Here is a 15,504-nt window from a genome sequence, read left to right as displayed (position 1 = left end):
ACACCACATTTTTTTATACTATCAATCTTATCTTTCATCCTCCCTAATAAATCAACTGCCCCACTCACAACTCCACATTCTAGAATACTCAAACAGTTACAGTTTTGTTCGGTTTTAGAGTTCCAAGGATATATATTTATCCCTGTGTGCTTGTTTTACTAATGCTTTGAACTGTTCAGATAACTTAATTGCTGTAAGACCCAGGATTCAGTATTTCTGTTGGAGCAAACCAGTAATGGAGCGAGCCAATAGTGCACTACGCTGCCCCTGACAGCAGCAAGGACTGCAGCCAGAGATGCACACACACATGAGCCTCACCCAGAGACAGTATCACACATTGTACACCCTTTAAATTTCATCACTATATAGGAAAGGTACTCCTCAGGCACCATTAGAAATTCAGGCTTTTCATTTGTGAAACCATTTCAGAAGAGTCACTGGCAATATAGCTTCTCCTACATCATTCTTCCAGGCCTTTTCCAACAGAACGATTCCAAGACATCGTATGGCGATTGCATTTACATGTTCCTTGGTCCCACAGCTCAGATTTCCCATCTTAGATGTTAGATAATGGAAGATATGATGGAAGCACCAAACCGAAAATCTAATACGCATACTCTTTAGGGTAAAAATAGGCATCAAATGACTCACATTTGAGATCTTTTAAGAATTAGATATGGTATGCTCAGTTTAGGCTAAAAAAATAAAATATTAGACTGTTAGACCCACCTTATAGGTGCCATTTACAATAACAAAGCAACCCGAACAAACCAAATAAAGCAGCAGTATAAACCCCTGAGCAATGAATTCTTCCAGTTATATCAGAAATATTGGGTAATGCATATCGAAATGCAACATTAGGGGCCTGTCATTCAATATATTGGCCTAGATGTATAATTTATTGTCCCATGTATTTTTAAACACAGTGTGCAAAACCATTTCAGGGAATATTAAAAATATGGAAATTGAACCTTTTTCTTGCAACATATTTTTGATGAAGCAGGAGTGGCTGAAGGGGAATCCCTTACGGGGGTTCGGTAGTTTCCTCCCATTCTCTATGTTTCAAGATGAATTGCTACCTTTTGTGTGTGCAGTTCAGCCTAAGCAGAGGACGGCTCTCACTCCTGTGCGGAACATTGCACAGCCATCTGCTGGAGAAAGGACATCACTGCCACGCCAGGGAATTCGGTGCTGACAAAGGTTTTGGCAGAGCCCGCCGCTGCTCTAAACCACGGCCGGGGCAAATGGAAGGAGACTCGTACACATTCGGTCACCTCAGCCTCACTCTACAGCAGAGCCGAATTCAAACACAGAATGATCTACATTTGAAGATGCATCTTCCAGTTCTTAAAATCTTTTGTGACACATAACATAGTGTTTAGAGGCCATATGTGCATGAGGGAACTGAGATTTCTTCCCCTCAGACATTACTATACGCACAAAGTTAGTTAAAATAAAGCTTTTTTTAGTAAAAGTGACAGGTCATGAACTTTGCAGCACAGAACTTACATGTCCTTTTGTTTTAACAGTTTTGCTCCCAGTTAAGCATTTGATATTCCCAAATCAAAATAACGATGCTTTCGTTGTTGAATTGTCCATACTGTGATGTTTCATGAGACTTATAAGAAATCATGTCTACATTTTTCCATTCTTAAAAAGTTTCTTATAAAATTGCATTGTCCATGCTGGACTAGAATCCATGTCTTATCCAATTTGGCCATGTGTTGCCACAGGGGAGGTAAGGTTACAAACAGCGATCTGAATACATCTCTTCCATTTCACTCACTACTGCATTACCTTGAGAAGCATCTGTAACCAAGCAGTTACAACGGGGCTACCAAATAACTTTTTCAGATGTCTAATAATAACTATCAGATGGTGACAAGTGTTTCCTCCTGCCTAAACTATCAGACTGAAATAGTTACATATGATTTCACTCTGTCTGAGATAGAAGCTAAACCAGAAGGCATTTTAAATTAGCATTTGCTACAAGCAACCCACATCACACTAACAGTGCCTTCCCAGGATCTAAAACATATTGTCAGAACACCCCAGTTCCCCTGGCACAGAAATCCTTCAGTATCATTTCTGTTGTTGAACAACAGAGAGGCCAAGTGGAAGGCTCAGTGACACTGGAGAGCCCCACTCAGAGCTTACAGTGTCTCTCCCCCGCCGGAGTGCCTAAAGACAAGGCTATTGGGCTCCCAACTGTTCAAGTTCATTAGCTGACGTCCCTTCATGGGAATTGAATAATACAGGCAGGGCTTGTGCTGGTGGTCTGCTCCTCGTGGGAGGCAGGATTCCAGAAGCAGGGAAGAAAAGCTTTTCTGACATAACACCTTTCATCCCAATCTCTTTAAGCACTTCTACAAGCATTAATTAATTAAATATCCCAGTGCCCCTGTGAGATAAGTGTCATCTCAATTTTCTAGATGGGTAAACTTGGTTATGCAGATTATAAGTGGCTTCTCCAAGTTATTCAGCAAGCCAAAAGAGGTTTGAAAATAGAACCCAGGAGATATAATTTCAAACCTGCTCCTGTAACACTTCACAGAATTTTCCTTTATTCTTAGTTTTACACAGGTGACACTACAAATTGAGTTATACATCTTTTCTTCCTGGTCAATGTTTCCCTGTTGTTTTGTTACCATTTCAATTTTATCAACTCTAACCTTCCCCCTCAATGTTACACTTTACATTTTTTTAATCTATTTTTGCTCATGTTTGCATTTTTCTGAAAAGAAATCTTTAAAACCTCTGATCCATGCTCACTGGACAGCCTTGATGACTGAGCGTGTCCTGTGTTAATATCTGACTCCACACTCTGCTGCACAGAGGAGAATTCTGTGCCTGCTGAGGTCCTGGCTCTTCAATATTGAAATTTCCCTCCTGGATGTGAATAACAGTGATTTTTCTTCATTCCCCTACATTAATTTTTAATCATAGTCTCTACTTTACCACTGCTGATTGAATTCCCTATCACATCTAATGGCCTTTCTTGTAATATTCATTCATTTAAAACATGTATGCTGATGCCATATTTAATTTTTCAAGGGCTGCTTGCTTAAGACCAGCACCACAGAAATAGCTATTATACAGATGTAAAACTGCAGTATGATGCCACATGTTTGATCACGAGGGCAGAGGTAAAAGCCTGTTCTGTCTAAAAGGGCACAATTATACAGGGACCATGCGTAACATCTAGTAAAATTCAGTCACTGCTGAAATGAACAACGAAAGTCCTACGCAATTCAGAGGTGGAAAAAATCGATACTTTATTTTATCGCATATAAAATATATTCATAGAGCCTGAAACTGAAAGCCAAAAGAGTAACAGTGCTGTAGATGAATTTTACAGCGACCATTCAATAGATGACCTGAATTTAATATCCCCAGCACTGCAATGCTCAATAACTAAAAGGTCAAAAAAAGAGGCACACTGAATATAAGCTCCATATTTTAGCAAAATGAAATAAGGCTGAAGATTTTATGAGCTTTACTTAGAGTGGAAGAGAGGAAAGGACATTCTGTTTAGCTTCTCTGGAAATTCATGTGCAGGGAAGAGTAAACATCCCAAAGTATTTTAGTTTACTGGGTATTTTTTCTGGTTTTAAATTAATGGGAAGGGCTGTATTGGTTTTCAGCACAGCCATTTGCTCACAAACCAAACTGCATTGTTTTCTTTTGCTGAAGTGAATAGTCTCAAACCCTAACAACTCTACTTACCTTTGGGTTGGCAGTTTTGCCCACTGTACCCAGGACAGCACTTCCACTCCAGTGATGTTATTATTTTATGTTTGATCCTGTAGGCTTGGTGTGTTGTTGTCTGGGACCTGAAAAACAAGAAAAATTTAAACCTGTTTTAGGTGACCGAACAGGAGTTGTAGGACACCTGTATAACCACATGACATTATCTCACTTGTGAAATCTATCCTTTCATTACCTGCTTGGAAGCTAACCAGGGTTTGGTGTTTCGATAGCAATCACAGCTTTAATATTGCAGCCTTCTGTTCATCTGCATGAATTTTAAAGGAACCTGACGTCTATTTAGTGCTGTCAGATTTTTTTCCCAGAATATCTTATTCAGGAGTCAAATACTGCAAACTGTCATGGAAGATATTACAATTAATTTCTACTAAACTGAACAAAGTGAGCAAAAAAACACCATTGTCATATACCACTTTCTTTGAAATTGGTGAAAAAATGCATTCACAGTAAATTTATACCACACCAGCTCACATTTAGTGTACACTGGAAGCCTTCCATTCTGATTATTTTAAACAGGATTATACAAACATTAATCCAATAAAGTGTGAAAATTTCCACTCTGGATGTCAAGGAAAGGAGGGCATGGATACGTAATTGTGATGCCTCAATTATTCCTGTTACAGTGTGCAACTGCAAAGGCAGCAGCAATTTTGTTTCTGTATTTCAACACATTCTGCGTGTTCTGGCTACCCCATCACTTCCAGCTTTCTTAACTTCACAGAGAAATCAGTTTAGAATTAGCATGCTTCAGTAGGGCATACAGAATAAACTACAGCAAGTCTCCTTGCCCTTTTAATATGCTAAATCCAAAGGTTGAATAAAAATAATATCATACAGAACTACTAGTTGCTAAATGCTAACATGAAGAACACCTAAAATTTCAGAAAATACAATGATAAAATGGTTACTGAATTGTTTTGGACACAAAATCCCTGTCTAAATTGTTCCAGAAGAAGAGACAAATTTGAAGGGTGTCAGACAAAAAATACCCTCCCAATGAATTATAAAAATGCCACCTTGTTTTACACTCCAGCTAATCTTATCACCCCTTCATAAGGGATGTAATATTATATATATTAAAATTCTCATAGCAGCTGTCAGGAGCTTTGCATGTGTTCCCAACCAGCTTTGCCTCTAAGAAATGGCTTTTTCAGCAGCAAGAACTCAATAAAGATTAAGGTGATCAGAAATCAAGACAGTTCTCAGTTATTTTGCTTTATGGATGGTCTTATTTTATGATAAAACCACCTTATTCTGCATTAGCATAATCCATTCCTAAAACCACTCACAAAAATGAAGTGTCCATGAAAGGAGTTAATCAGGAATAGCTATTTCAAAAATAACTCTCCACGTACACAAATCTCAAAAATATATACAGTAGAGATTTATTTAGTGGAGCAGCACAAGAAGCTGATGTGAATCATCTAGATTTAATTAGGGGAAAATACAAAACAAACCAAAACACTAAACTGGCAACATTTCGATCACAGGGTCCACTCCAGAGTTTTGCAATATGATCAACCATATTTCCGAGTCACAAATCCTAAGGAACCTCTATTCCCTGTTTCACCTCAAACCTTTAAGCATGCTTTGCCATACCAGCTAGAGAAATATTCCCAGAACAGTCAAACTGACTTGTAAGAGATTCTTGAAATTTTTCAAGGGGAAAAGACATTGTAATCTCTGTTTTGTTGGTGCTGTTTCAGTTTGTTATTTTCCAGATTCATGTATTAAAACCCGATTTCATTCATGACTGAAATGTAGCATTTGGAGAATATAAGGAGGCACCTAGACCACAAATATGAATATGTTTGACAGAGTAATTATTTATGAGTTGCATCCAGGCCAATTACTTGCCTAGGTTCACGGCCTGACCAGTGAATAAAGCAATAAAGTGCCAGAAATAAGCACTCAGCAGAGAGATAATAAAAAAAAATACTTGCGCCTCTCAGGGGAAGCCTTTTGCTCTAACAGAGCACAAACTTGGAAAACTGCACAAAAAGGATTTTGTACTTTTGCACCTTTCATTTACTTGAAGACTTTGAACTGATCAGAGGGCCAGAATGAAGGCATGCCTAGTCATGATCGCTTATACTTGCTATAGAGTTGTGCGAAGATAAGACCTGGAAACATGCTAATCTACTCCCTCTTGTTTTAAATTTAATTTCTAAAGTCATAATTGTATTAATTTAGCATGATAATTAAAGAACTTGCAAGTACTCTTTCTTCCTAGCGCTACATACCTCTGAGCACATGATCCAATATGCCAAGTGCAAGGCTTCGCTCTGCCTGATGAGAAGGTTTCCAGGTTGTCCACTACCACTGTAGGTAGGAGTCTGGTATGGACATAAGCACACCAATTTCTGTAAGAAACAGAAGGTAAAAATGATTAAAAGTACAAATAATATTTTCTACAATATGAGGATATATTTAAATGGGAAAGTTAAACCTGTAATTTACAAAGAGGAGTAAGTTATGAAAAAAAAGTTTGTTTCTCTCAGACTGCCAATGTTGTCTTGACAATTAGTCTTTGTGCTTCAGCAAAGAAAACAGATAATAATGTCTCCGTCTCTACATACATTTATATTGCAAATCTAATTTTTTCTTTGCAAATGTTTGTGGAGCTCCAAGTACAAAGAAGTTCTTCTAGACAGCAGTAATGTCAGGTCTTAAAATACACCTACATTTCAGACTAGAGAAACTGTTTATCTAGAGTTACCAAAGGTTTGTTTGGTAAGGTTTTAAGTCACCCATAGCTTTCACTTTATGGACAGACATTTCTATTGTTTCTTCCTTTCCCCAGCAGTACTCTGAGTACATGTAGGCTGTGTTTTAGAGGGTACTGCAGGGTCAAAGTCACACACAGAAGAAACATGTCCTAGCTCCACACTTGCCTGTGCCACTGGATACCCATCCAGAGAAGGAAGTAACATAAAAAATGATCAAGCTCTAGATCACTACAGCAGAGGCTGGAGCTGGTGAGTCCACAGGATTGTCAGGTTTTTTAAAAAGGTTTCTAAGGATGTTGCAAGAAAATGCAAACTGTTAAATCCTATTTGGAAAGTAGGCTCTTGGTAGAAGCTACAGCAGAGAACAGAATTAAGTAGAAATTATAAATTGAATAATGACTCAGGACAGATTTTAACAGGGAAATTATGTCAAAGAAATCTATTGGCATTCTTTGACTCAGAAGCGGGTAGATAAAGGTGTGATTGTTAGAGGCTTTTGGCAAGGTCGCTCACCAAATGTATTATAGGGCAGTGAGGGAAGCAATCTGTAACATAGTAAGAAGATAAATCCTGCTATAGATAAATAAAGCATTAAATCAGAGAGATTAATGACTAGCTAGCTTTCTCAAGAAACAGTTTATCAGCAGAATCACACATGAACCTGCAATAGGCAGTATAGTCATTAATTAGGGGGTAAGTAAGTTAATAGGGTGATTATAGAGTTATGCGGAACTATATAAATTCATTTTGTGTAGCAAACATAAAGCTGATCTTGAAGAATTGCAGAATTCTCATGTTACTGAATTTCCAACTAAGTAGGTGTCAGAAAAGGCCCTTGTAGTGCAGAGTCAGTCACAAATAAAGACAGCCTTATGAGACACACCATCTATAACACTGCTGTCTCCTTTGAGAACACACGCAGGATCACCCTTGAGGAGAAAAGGCAACGCAGAAAGAACCGTGTATTGCAGAATACACCATCTAAGGAGTCTTTCTGCTGTGACTTTTGCAATCGGATATGTCTGTCACGTATTGGCCTCATAAGCCACCAGCGTGCCTGCAGCAAATGTGGATAGAGCCTTCCCAAATCTTCGTTAGCGAAGCCTAGCCATGACTACCTAAACTAGCTCTTATCAGAATAAAAAAAAAGTAATCTTAGAGTCACTGTGATTAGCTCTTTGAATAGGCCAATTTATGTGTTCAAAGCCAGGCTGGATGGAGCTCTGAGCAACCTCGTCTAGTGGAAGGTGTCCCTGCCCATGGTAGGGGAGTTGGAACTAGATAATTATTAAGGTTTCTTCCAAACAAAACCATTCCATGATTCTGTGATCCTGAAGAAAGCATTATTGCATTTCTGCTGTTGGAACAAATGTCTATTTGGCCCAGTACAGATTTTTTCTTTCATCTCTAACTTAGTACAGCCTTTCTCAGGATCATGCATTATTTCCTTAATATCATATTTGATTTTTGATTTGGCAAGTTAGTGACAGGACATTGTTTCAGTTGTAGGGCTGGTGGAGCTGTAAATACTTAATACATAATATTTGCATACAAGAGCTTAGAGTTCATCTTCCTGGGTCATGTTTTGCTGCTAACATTTGCTTCCAGTTGTAGTAGTTTTGTTAGTGTTTCATAATTCAGTAAGAAATATATTTACCCTTGAAATCAGTCTCTTGATATGGGCTCCTTGCAGCAAATATTAAAACACAATTAAGACCAGATTAGTTCCATATACTTAAGTCGCATTACTCCAGATTTAGACTGCCTCAAACATGAACAACAGTACAAAACACAAAATAGTATCAGGATCTATCCTTAAGTAATTGCTTTTGTCTACCGAGATCTTACCAGTGAATGCACATTAAGCTCAGTAGTCCTGTATTTGGAAAATGGTTCCCGAGAAAACAGCAGGATAAGCTAGAAAGCAGGATGCTAAGTAAGGCCAACAGGCTGAACCTCACAATATCTCTGCTGCCACTATTGCAGAGCTCTCCTCCACAACACATATTGTTTAATTGATGAATAATGTGTTTCATATAAAACAGGCTTTTATTAAGTGCCTTTGATCTGATTTTTTCACTCACTCTGCTTCCTTGAGAGTTTTCATTAAGATAATATTTCTTTTTAATTGGGTATAAAAAGGCTGTGCTTTTTTTTGTTCTGCCTCCTCTAGTTATAGCCTTTTGTCTGCGTGTATTAATTAGAGACTCCACGAAGAAATATTTGCTAAAAGGTAAATGCAGCTATCAAGCATAATCATAAAGATTAGATACTCTCCTCAATTCCTCTGCAGAAGCCAGGAGTAACTGTATGCAAGTTTCAGACACATAAAATTGTCGGAATCAAAAGGAGATGTAAGTCTTCTGAGTTTTGCAGAGAAATAATGAAGTTACCCATACCACCCCTCTGGATGGGGCATGTGGGTCCTTTACAGTCTCCTGTATCACATAGGGACTAGCAATAGTAACTAAATAATAATGATGTTTGTAGTAAACATCGCCAACAGTAAGCCAAAGAGAAGCATTGTAGCTGCATCCCTCCCAGAACACCTCTGGACAGGAGGACAGGCACCCCCTCTTGCCTAACCTTCCTCTGCCAGGAAGACACCTCTTCCATGGGGCTTCCTCACCGAGCATAAGGGAGGAGCAAGAGGGGGGAGTCTCCCTAATACAAGGGGAAGGGGCAACCCCACAATTCAGGCACTGACCTCACCACAGCGTCAGAGACCAGCAGGCAGCAGTGGGGTGACAAGAACAGGTCAATTAGCAGCCCACCAGGTAGAGATCAGTTAACAAGTCAGGTCCAAGAGGACAAGCACCTTAATAAGGAGAATATGCTCAAACTTGAGCTGAAGTGGAGCCCTGGCCCATGAGTGTGGAGGCTACAGGTAAAGTTGCTTAGGATCATCAAGGCTTGTTTATCTTGCCCAGGGCACTACCATTGAGCTCCTTTCTCAGTACAGGCATGAAATCTCTTCCCTTTCATGCTGTAGCGAGGGTTCTGCATATTCATATTCAAGATTAAAAACTGTAGTTTCTTTCTCTGAAGTGTAGCAGAGAGATTAAAAAAAATCTCTAAGCATATGAATGGGATAGTAAGTATTTCTTAACAGAAGCAGAAAGTTATTCTGGGCTGGACTGACAGCCATCTATTCAGGAGGAGCTCTGACTAAGAACGGGGATTTGCTTATGATTTAAACTCGATATAGAGAATGCAAACACCTAAATTCCAAATAATTCTCAGCAATTAACTGATGGCATATGAAGTCTGATCAGAAGACATCTGAAGCAATAATACCACCTCAAGCAGTTATGCAGTAACACCTGGAATACTGTGTTCAGTTCTGGGCCCCTCAGTTCAGGAAGGATACTGAGGTGCTGGAGCAGGTCCAGAGAACAGCAACAAGGCTGGCGAAGGGACTCAACCACAAGTCCTATGAGGAGAGGCTGAAGGAGCTGGGGTTGTTCAGCCTGGAGAAGAGGAGGCTCAGGGAAGACCTCATCACTCCCTACAACTACCTGAAAGGAGGTTGTAGCCAGGAGGGGTTGGTCTCTTCTCCCAGGCAACCAGCAGTAGGACAAGAGGGTAGGGTCTTAAGCTCTGCCAGGGGAGGTTTAGGTTAGATACTAGGAAGAAATTCTTTCCAGAGAGGGTAATCAGGCATTGGAATCGGCTGCCCAGGGAAGTGGTGGATTCTCCATCCCTGGAGGTTTTTAAGATGAGACTGGATATGGCACTTAGTGCCATGGTCTAGTAACCATGGCAGTAGTGGATCAGGGGTTGGACTTGATGATCTCAGAGGTCCTTTCCAACCCAGCTGATTCTATGATTTTATGATCTCCTTTACTGTAGTACGTTTTCTGTCTGGGAAGCAAGGACCTAACGCCTTAGGCAGCTGGGTGCTAAGCTTCCCACCTCTACAAATTAGGAACCCAAATATAGGAGTCAGATTTTAAAATCTGGGCTACAATGAGCAAGGGTTGAGGTTAGGACTTGAGCTTGTGGTTTCCTAGTCTGCACTTTACCTTTGCATGCAGATTCTACAGCTCACTAGAGAAAGGGATTAAGTAGAAGACATATAACACTGTTGTCAGCGACAACCTTTTCTGCAATGCACATGATTGGGGTATGGTTTTAATAATGGAAAGCCATTTTACACCTCAAGCAAGTGTAGTCAATGAAAACAGGCATAGAAAAATTGTAAAAGACACGAAAGCCCCAGAATACACAGTCCACTTAAAAATAGAAATAAACACTGCCCCCCCCAAGAAAACCTCTTTTTAAACTGTATACTGTAAATCCCCTAATTATTATTATTATTATTATTATTATTGTTATTATTATTATTGCTGAGGGTGGCTAGCTTTGAGGTAACAGCTCCTGGCACTTGCCTATTTGGAGATGCCCTCCAAAGAGAAAAATGCTACAATACACCCCAAGTGTATCAGTTAAGGGCTATTCATGTTTTTTAAAGACAGTCTGAACTCAGCATTTTGCTAACTAGCTTTTAACCAACTTGAGTAGGTTGTTTCCATTTAAAAAATTTAACTCATTGTTTCTATTTAAATATTAAACTTATTCTTAAGATATGTGAGTGCAATGCCTGAAACTGTGGTTCTCACACGGACCAGAAATCTTTGATCAGGCTAAATTGGAGGAAATATTCACAGCAAAAGAGCCCCTGGTGTGATTCATAATTAGGTTTATGCTACCAATGAAATAAGCTCATTAAGAGACGTTAAGAATGTAAATATAATTTTGAAATCAAATTGTCTGAAAAAATGTAGATTTGGAAATAGAAGATGAAGCGTGGCGGAAGAACTATGACAGGCTGTGTTAATGCAAAGGCAGAACAGAAGACAACTGATTTGCATAACAGGACTTTAAACCTGAAAATCCTCTTTACCCTCCCTGGAATAATTTATTCCAGATCATCAACACAGGCTTCTAAAATGCAGATTTTGTTGAGAGCTGCAGGAGCCCAGCATCTCTTTTGCATTGAGCCTGATTTCAATCAGGAAAGCCGTATTTGAAAACAAAACACAATCCTTGCAACATACAACAGAAATCCAGCCTGGAAAGAGTGGTACAAGTCCCTGACTGGCATAAAGCCCAAGTAGCAGATTTCATCCTCCTCTTCCATGTATTGGCCTGGGACACGCACTGGTAGTGATGTGTGGGAGAGTCCTCAGGCCTTTGAACTAGCCTCTTTGATGTGGTATTTGCAGCAGCATTTCCAGCTTGAATCAAAATGCTGCTAGCCCAACTCTGCACCCAGCGTGATTTGACCATACCCAAACGTGTCGTCCCACCCTTAAGGAGAAGGCAGCACCTATACCGAGCAGCAGGTCACGGTGCTAAGAGCAGCACTTGCTTCTGCTGGAAGCAGTCAGCAAGTCTGCTCTGTAGCTTCGGCATCTCGAGTCCTCTGGGGCTTACGGCCACTGCCAGCTCCGAATCCTGAACAGACGACGGATCCTGGAGCCTGCCCAGGCGGCTGGAACAAAGCGCCTGCAACCGGGCAGGAATCCATTAACGGGACCCAGACGATGCCTTGAGGTCTTGCCTTCAGCTTTTGCGGTCGCCGCCTTCTGCTTCAGGGGACACTCGAGAGCCCTTAAACCCGCCGCTGCTTCCCTGGCGCTTTGCCGGCACTCTTAAAACCCCTCGCCTAATTCTCAATTAACAGGTGCTCGGGCTCGGCTCCGCCTCGCTGGCGGCGGTGGGATGCGCTGGCGGCGGTGGGATGCGCTGGCGGCGGTGGGATGCGCTGGCGGCGGTGGGATGCGCTGGCGGCCGGTGGGATGCGCTGGCGGCGGTGGGATGCGCTGGCGGCCGGTGGGATGCGCTGCCGCGCAAGGCCGGCAGGTGGCGGCCGCGGCCCGCGGAGGGGAGCGCTGGGAAGGGCAATGGGCCCGCGGGAAGGAGGGAAAACCAGCAGGGAATAAACGTGCCTAGCTCCAAAAAGGAGCACTGTGGCTGCTCCTGCTGCTGTTGGTCTGGTCTGTGACAGGATTGTTCTGAACGCGCTCGCAAGTCAATGGAAATGCGTGTGTTTTAACTCCAGCGGGCTTTGAACCCACCCTCTTGGCGCTGTGTTACCAAATGTTGCTGGAAAGCAAAGTGCAATTTACACTAATACCAAAAAAATCATGATTTCTTTATGGTAAGAGGAAGTATATGAGACTGCAAGGACCCCTTCTACAGCACATTTCCACTGTAAACTGTTTGTTGGGCACATTGCTGAGAGAAAAAAACCCAAGCCTCACAAAAGCCTCCAGCAACACCTGTATGTGGTGATTGCTTCCACTTGCTTGTAAGCACAGATGTTTGTAAGTGGTCCTAAAGTCAGCCCACGGGAACACCAGAGGCAGTCAGCCACAAAAGGTATAGAATTTGTTCTGCCCCTTCATATTATATCTGAAAATTACTTATTTTTGTCTGTAAGTAAATTAGATTGCTTGGCTTTTAATAGAAATGCTATTGAATCAGCCCAGCTGAACATCAGTGAATCATGAAAATGAGATTATTGTGTTGCTGAAGGAATACAAAAGGACTCAGAGCTGGAGCTGCTGTCAAAGTCCATGCCCAGCTTGGTGGTTGTGTCTCTTTCATGTTATATGCAGCTTATTTGTATTTCACAGAATAGTTTATGAAATACTTATCTTGATTCTCAAGAAGAACACCTGTTCTCATTTTTATTGTCCTTTACATCTGAGCAAAGGGGATGTAGAAAGATGCTACAAGTATTTAGAGCCAGGAGATGCCTTATGAGGAGAGACTCAGGGACCAGGGCTTGTTCAGGCTGGGGAACGGAGGACATGGAGGGCATCTCACAGCAGCCTCCCTGGCCCTGCAGGGAGGATATTGTGTAGTTGGAGCACAGCTATTCCCAGCACTACAGGGCAGGAGGACAAGAAACAACAGGTGCATATTGAAAAAAGAGAGGTTCAGACCAACTATGATAAACTTTTTCCCTATAAGGGCACCCAAGCATTGGAGCAGGGCCCAGAGGGGTTGTACAATCACCAGCTCAGAGAGTGGAGCTCAGTGCCCAACTGAATCAAACCCAAGCAACTTGGTCTAATCTCATGCCCAGCCCTGCTGTGAACAGGAGGTCCCTTCCAACCTGAGTGATCCTATGGGTCTGTGAACTTATGATCTTGCTCATATATCTCTCTATCTCCTTTTGGTGATATTATTGTTCTTCTGAAAGAAGGTAGGTTAAGTGCATCCACACATAAAAACATATAATAACATAGTGTGGAAGAAATCCATTCTTTGTTTTTTGTTGTTGTGGTGGTTTTTTGGGGGATTTTTTTGTTTTTTTTTTTGTTTTTTTTTTTTAAGATAGGATCTTTCCCAGTCTGAAAGACTGCTACATAAAGAGCATAAGCCCTGAATTTAGGTTGTGTAAAAGTACATTGCTGTGATCTATTTTCAGTTTGCTTTAAACAATTTGACAAGTTTGGATGAGGAGAGATAATGTTGATTGACACAATGTAAACATTCAGATTATAAGGATAGCAAGCACCTTCGCAACGTTTTTTAGCTCTTGCATGGGAGATTTTAGCAACTTCCTTTGAATTCCACTAGGTGACTACAGAGACTTCTCACTTTGTTGATATTAGTGATGTGGTAAATTCTCTATTTAAATGAGTATTAGTCATCTCTCAAAAATATAAGATCTATTTCAAAGAAAAATTAAAAACCTGAACCAGAATCAGTTAATTTTTTAGGTTCAGTGCCCAGATTCCTTTGTTCTGAAAAATATAAATCTGAGCTGAAAAAAAACTCAGTACTCACTAAGGACTGACCATGAACAAATCAAATTGGGAAATGTGTTTTACATGGTGATTGGAATGGAAAAAACTCTAAAAAGTGCATTTGATATGTAATGTAATATCGTATGTGATGGTAAAATATGTTATAGGATGTGGTTTTATTCCTGAGAAACAGCTGAATTGTTGACACTGAAGTATTAGGTGTCAAACAATTGTTTAATGTTTGTTTTTTTTCAGGACTCAGTGTCCTGACATTTTGTCCTGTCTATTACAAAACACAGATTCTACTCTCGTCATTCATTTCCTTTTTTTGTATGTACAGTGCTGAAGCCTTGGACTGCGAACAACCTCTTTGTTTCATCCAAGTTTTTATTTACTCTGTCCTACCTTGTGCTTCAAAAATTAATTCACAATTTCCACTTATCTAGCACTTCACCAATCTGTTTTAGCATTTAAAAAGTTCTCTTGTCGCAAATCCAATCAGCTCTTTTAGACCTGATCTCCGACTCAGTGTTAAGAGCCCTTTAAAACAATCAAACTTTTCCAGATAGAATTTAGACTTTTGAGAAAATATCCATCAATGTCCTTTGAGAATCATCCAGTAAAACCCATTTGAAAAAAAACCAGAAAAGCTGTTCTTTAGAAGGGCCTTAATTCTACATTTTCCCCTCTGAAATAGAAATTTATTTTCCATCTACTAATTGATCCAGAGTACGAAATTCATTAAGGTAGTTCTGGTCTGTTTTACTGTCAGTACTTTTCAGGTGACCTTCAGTGGTACTGGTTTGATTTTCATTGCTTTGTTAGTCCTTTTGTAATCTGCAGAAAAGGAGATTGTAGTGTGTCAGTGATGGCTTCTCCACTTTGAGAAACAGTGACAAAAAAAAAAGCGCCTTTATAAGTGAGAAAATAAAAATATAAAAAATATGATCCATGGCAGTTCCATGGGTGAATGCTGTTCTTCAGTCTGTTCATAGTGTTGTTCTGGCAACTTCTCTTTTCTTATTTACCTTCACTAAATGAAGGTAAATACCTTGCCAGTTTCTTTGTACCTGATTTGTCACTTAATCATGCAGATGTATATCTTTACAGTGTCACTGATTAATTTTAGGGGGCTCTTGAACAAAAAGGATCTAAGCCAAAGTCCATGAAATTCAAGGTGATTTTTTTCCACAGGCTTTTCCTCATGACTGATGGTGTTGCTTACCAGGACTGTGATACAG

At 40.3% G+C, this 15,504-nt stretch overlaps 1 protein-coding gene across 1 annotated transcript in view; it reads right to left on the bottom strand.

The window, feature by feature from the left end:
* Positions 1 to 15,504, bottom strand: part of MMRN1 (multimerin 1) — a 45,378-nt gene that overhangs the window by 23,633 nt on the left and 6,241 nt on the right. The window contains exons 2-3 of the mRNA XM_027731789.2: positions 6,012 to 6,131; positions 3,727 to 3,833 (exon numbers count right to left, since the gene is read on the bottom strand). Coding sequence (XP_027587590.1) covers positions 3,727 to 3,833; positions 6,012 to 6,131 — 227 coding nt within the window. The remainder of the gene's footprint in view (positions 1 to 3,726; positions 3,834 to 6,011; positions 6,132 to 15,504) is intronic.

This window comes from Pipra filicauda, unplaced genomic scaffold (assembly GCF_003945595.2).
Source record: "Pipra filicauda isolate LSUMZ 115617 unplaced genomic scaffold, ASM394559v2 scaffold111_size4109106_pilon, whole genome shotgun sequence".
Taxonomy (NCBI): Eukaryota; Metazoa; Chordata; class Aves; order Passeriformes; family Pipridae; genus Pipra; species Pipra filicauda.
Note: the sequence above shows the minus strand (reverse complement) of the source record. Positions and strands in the feature narration are given on the sequence as shown.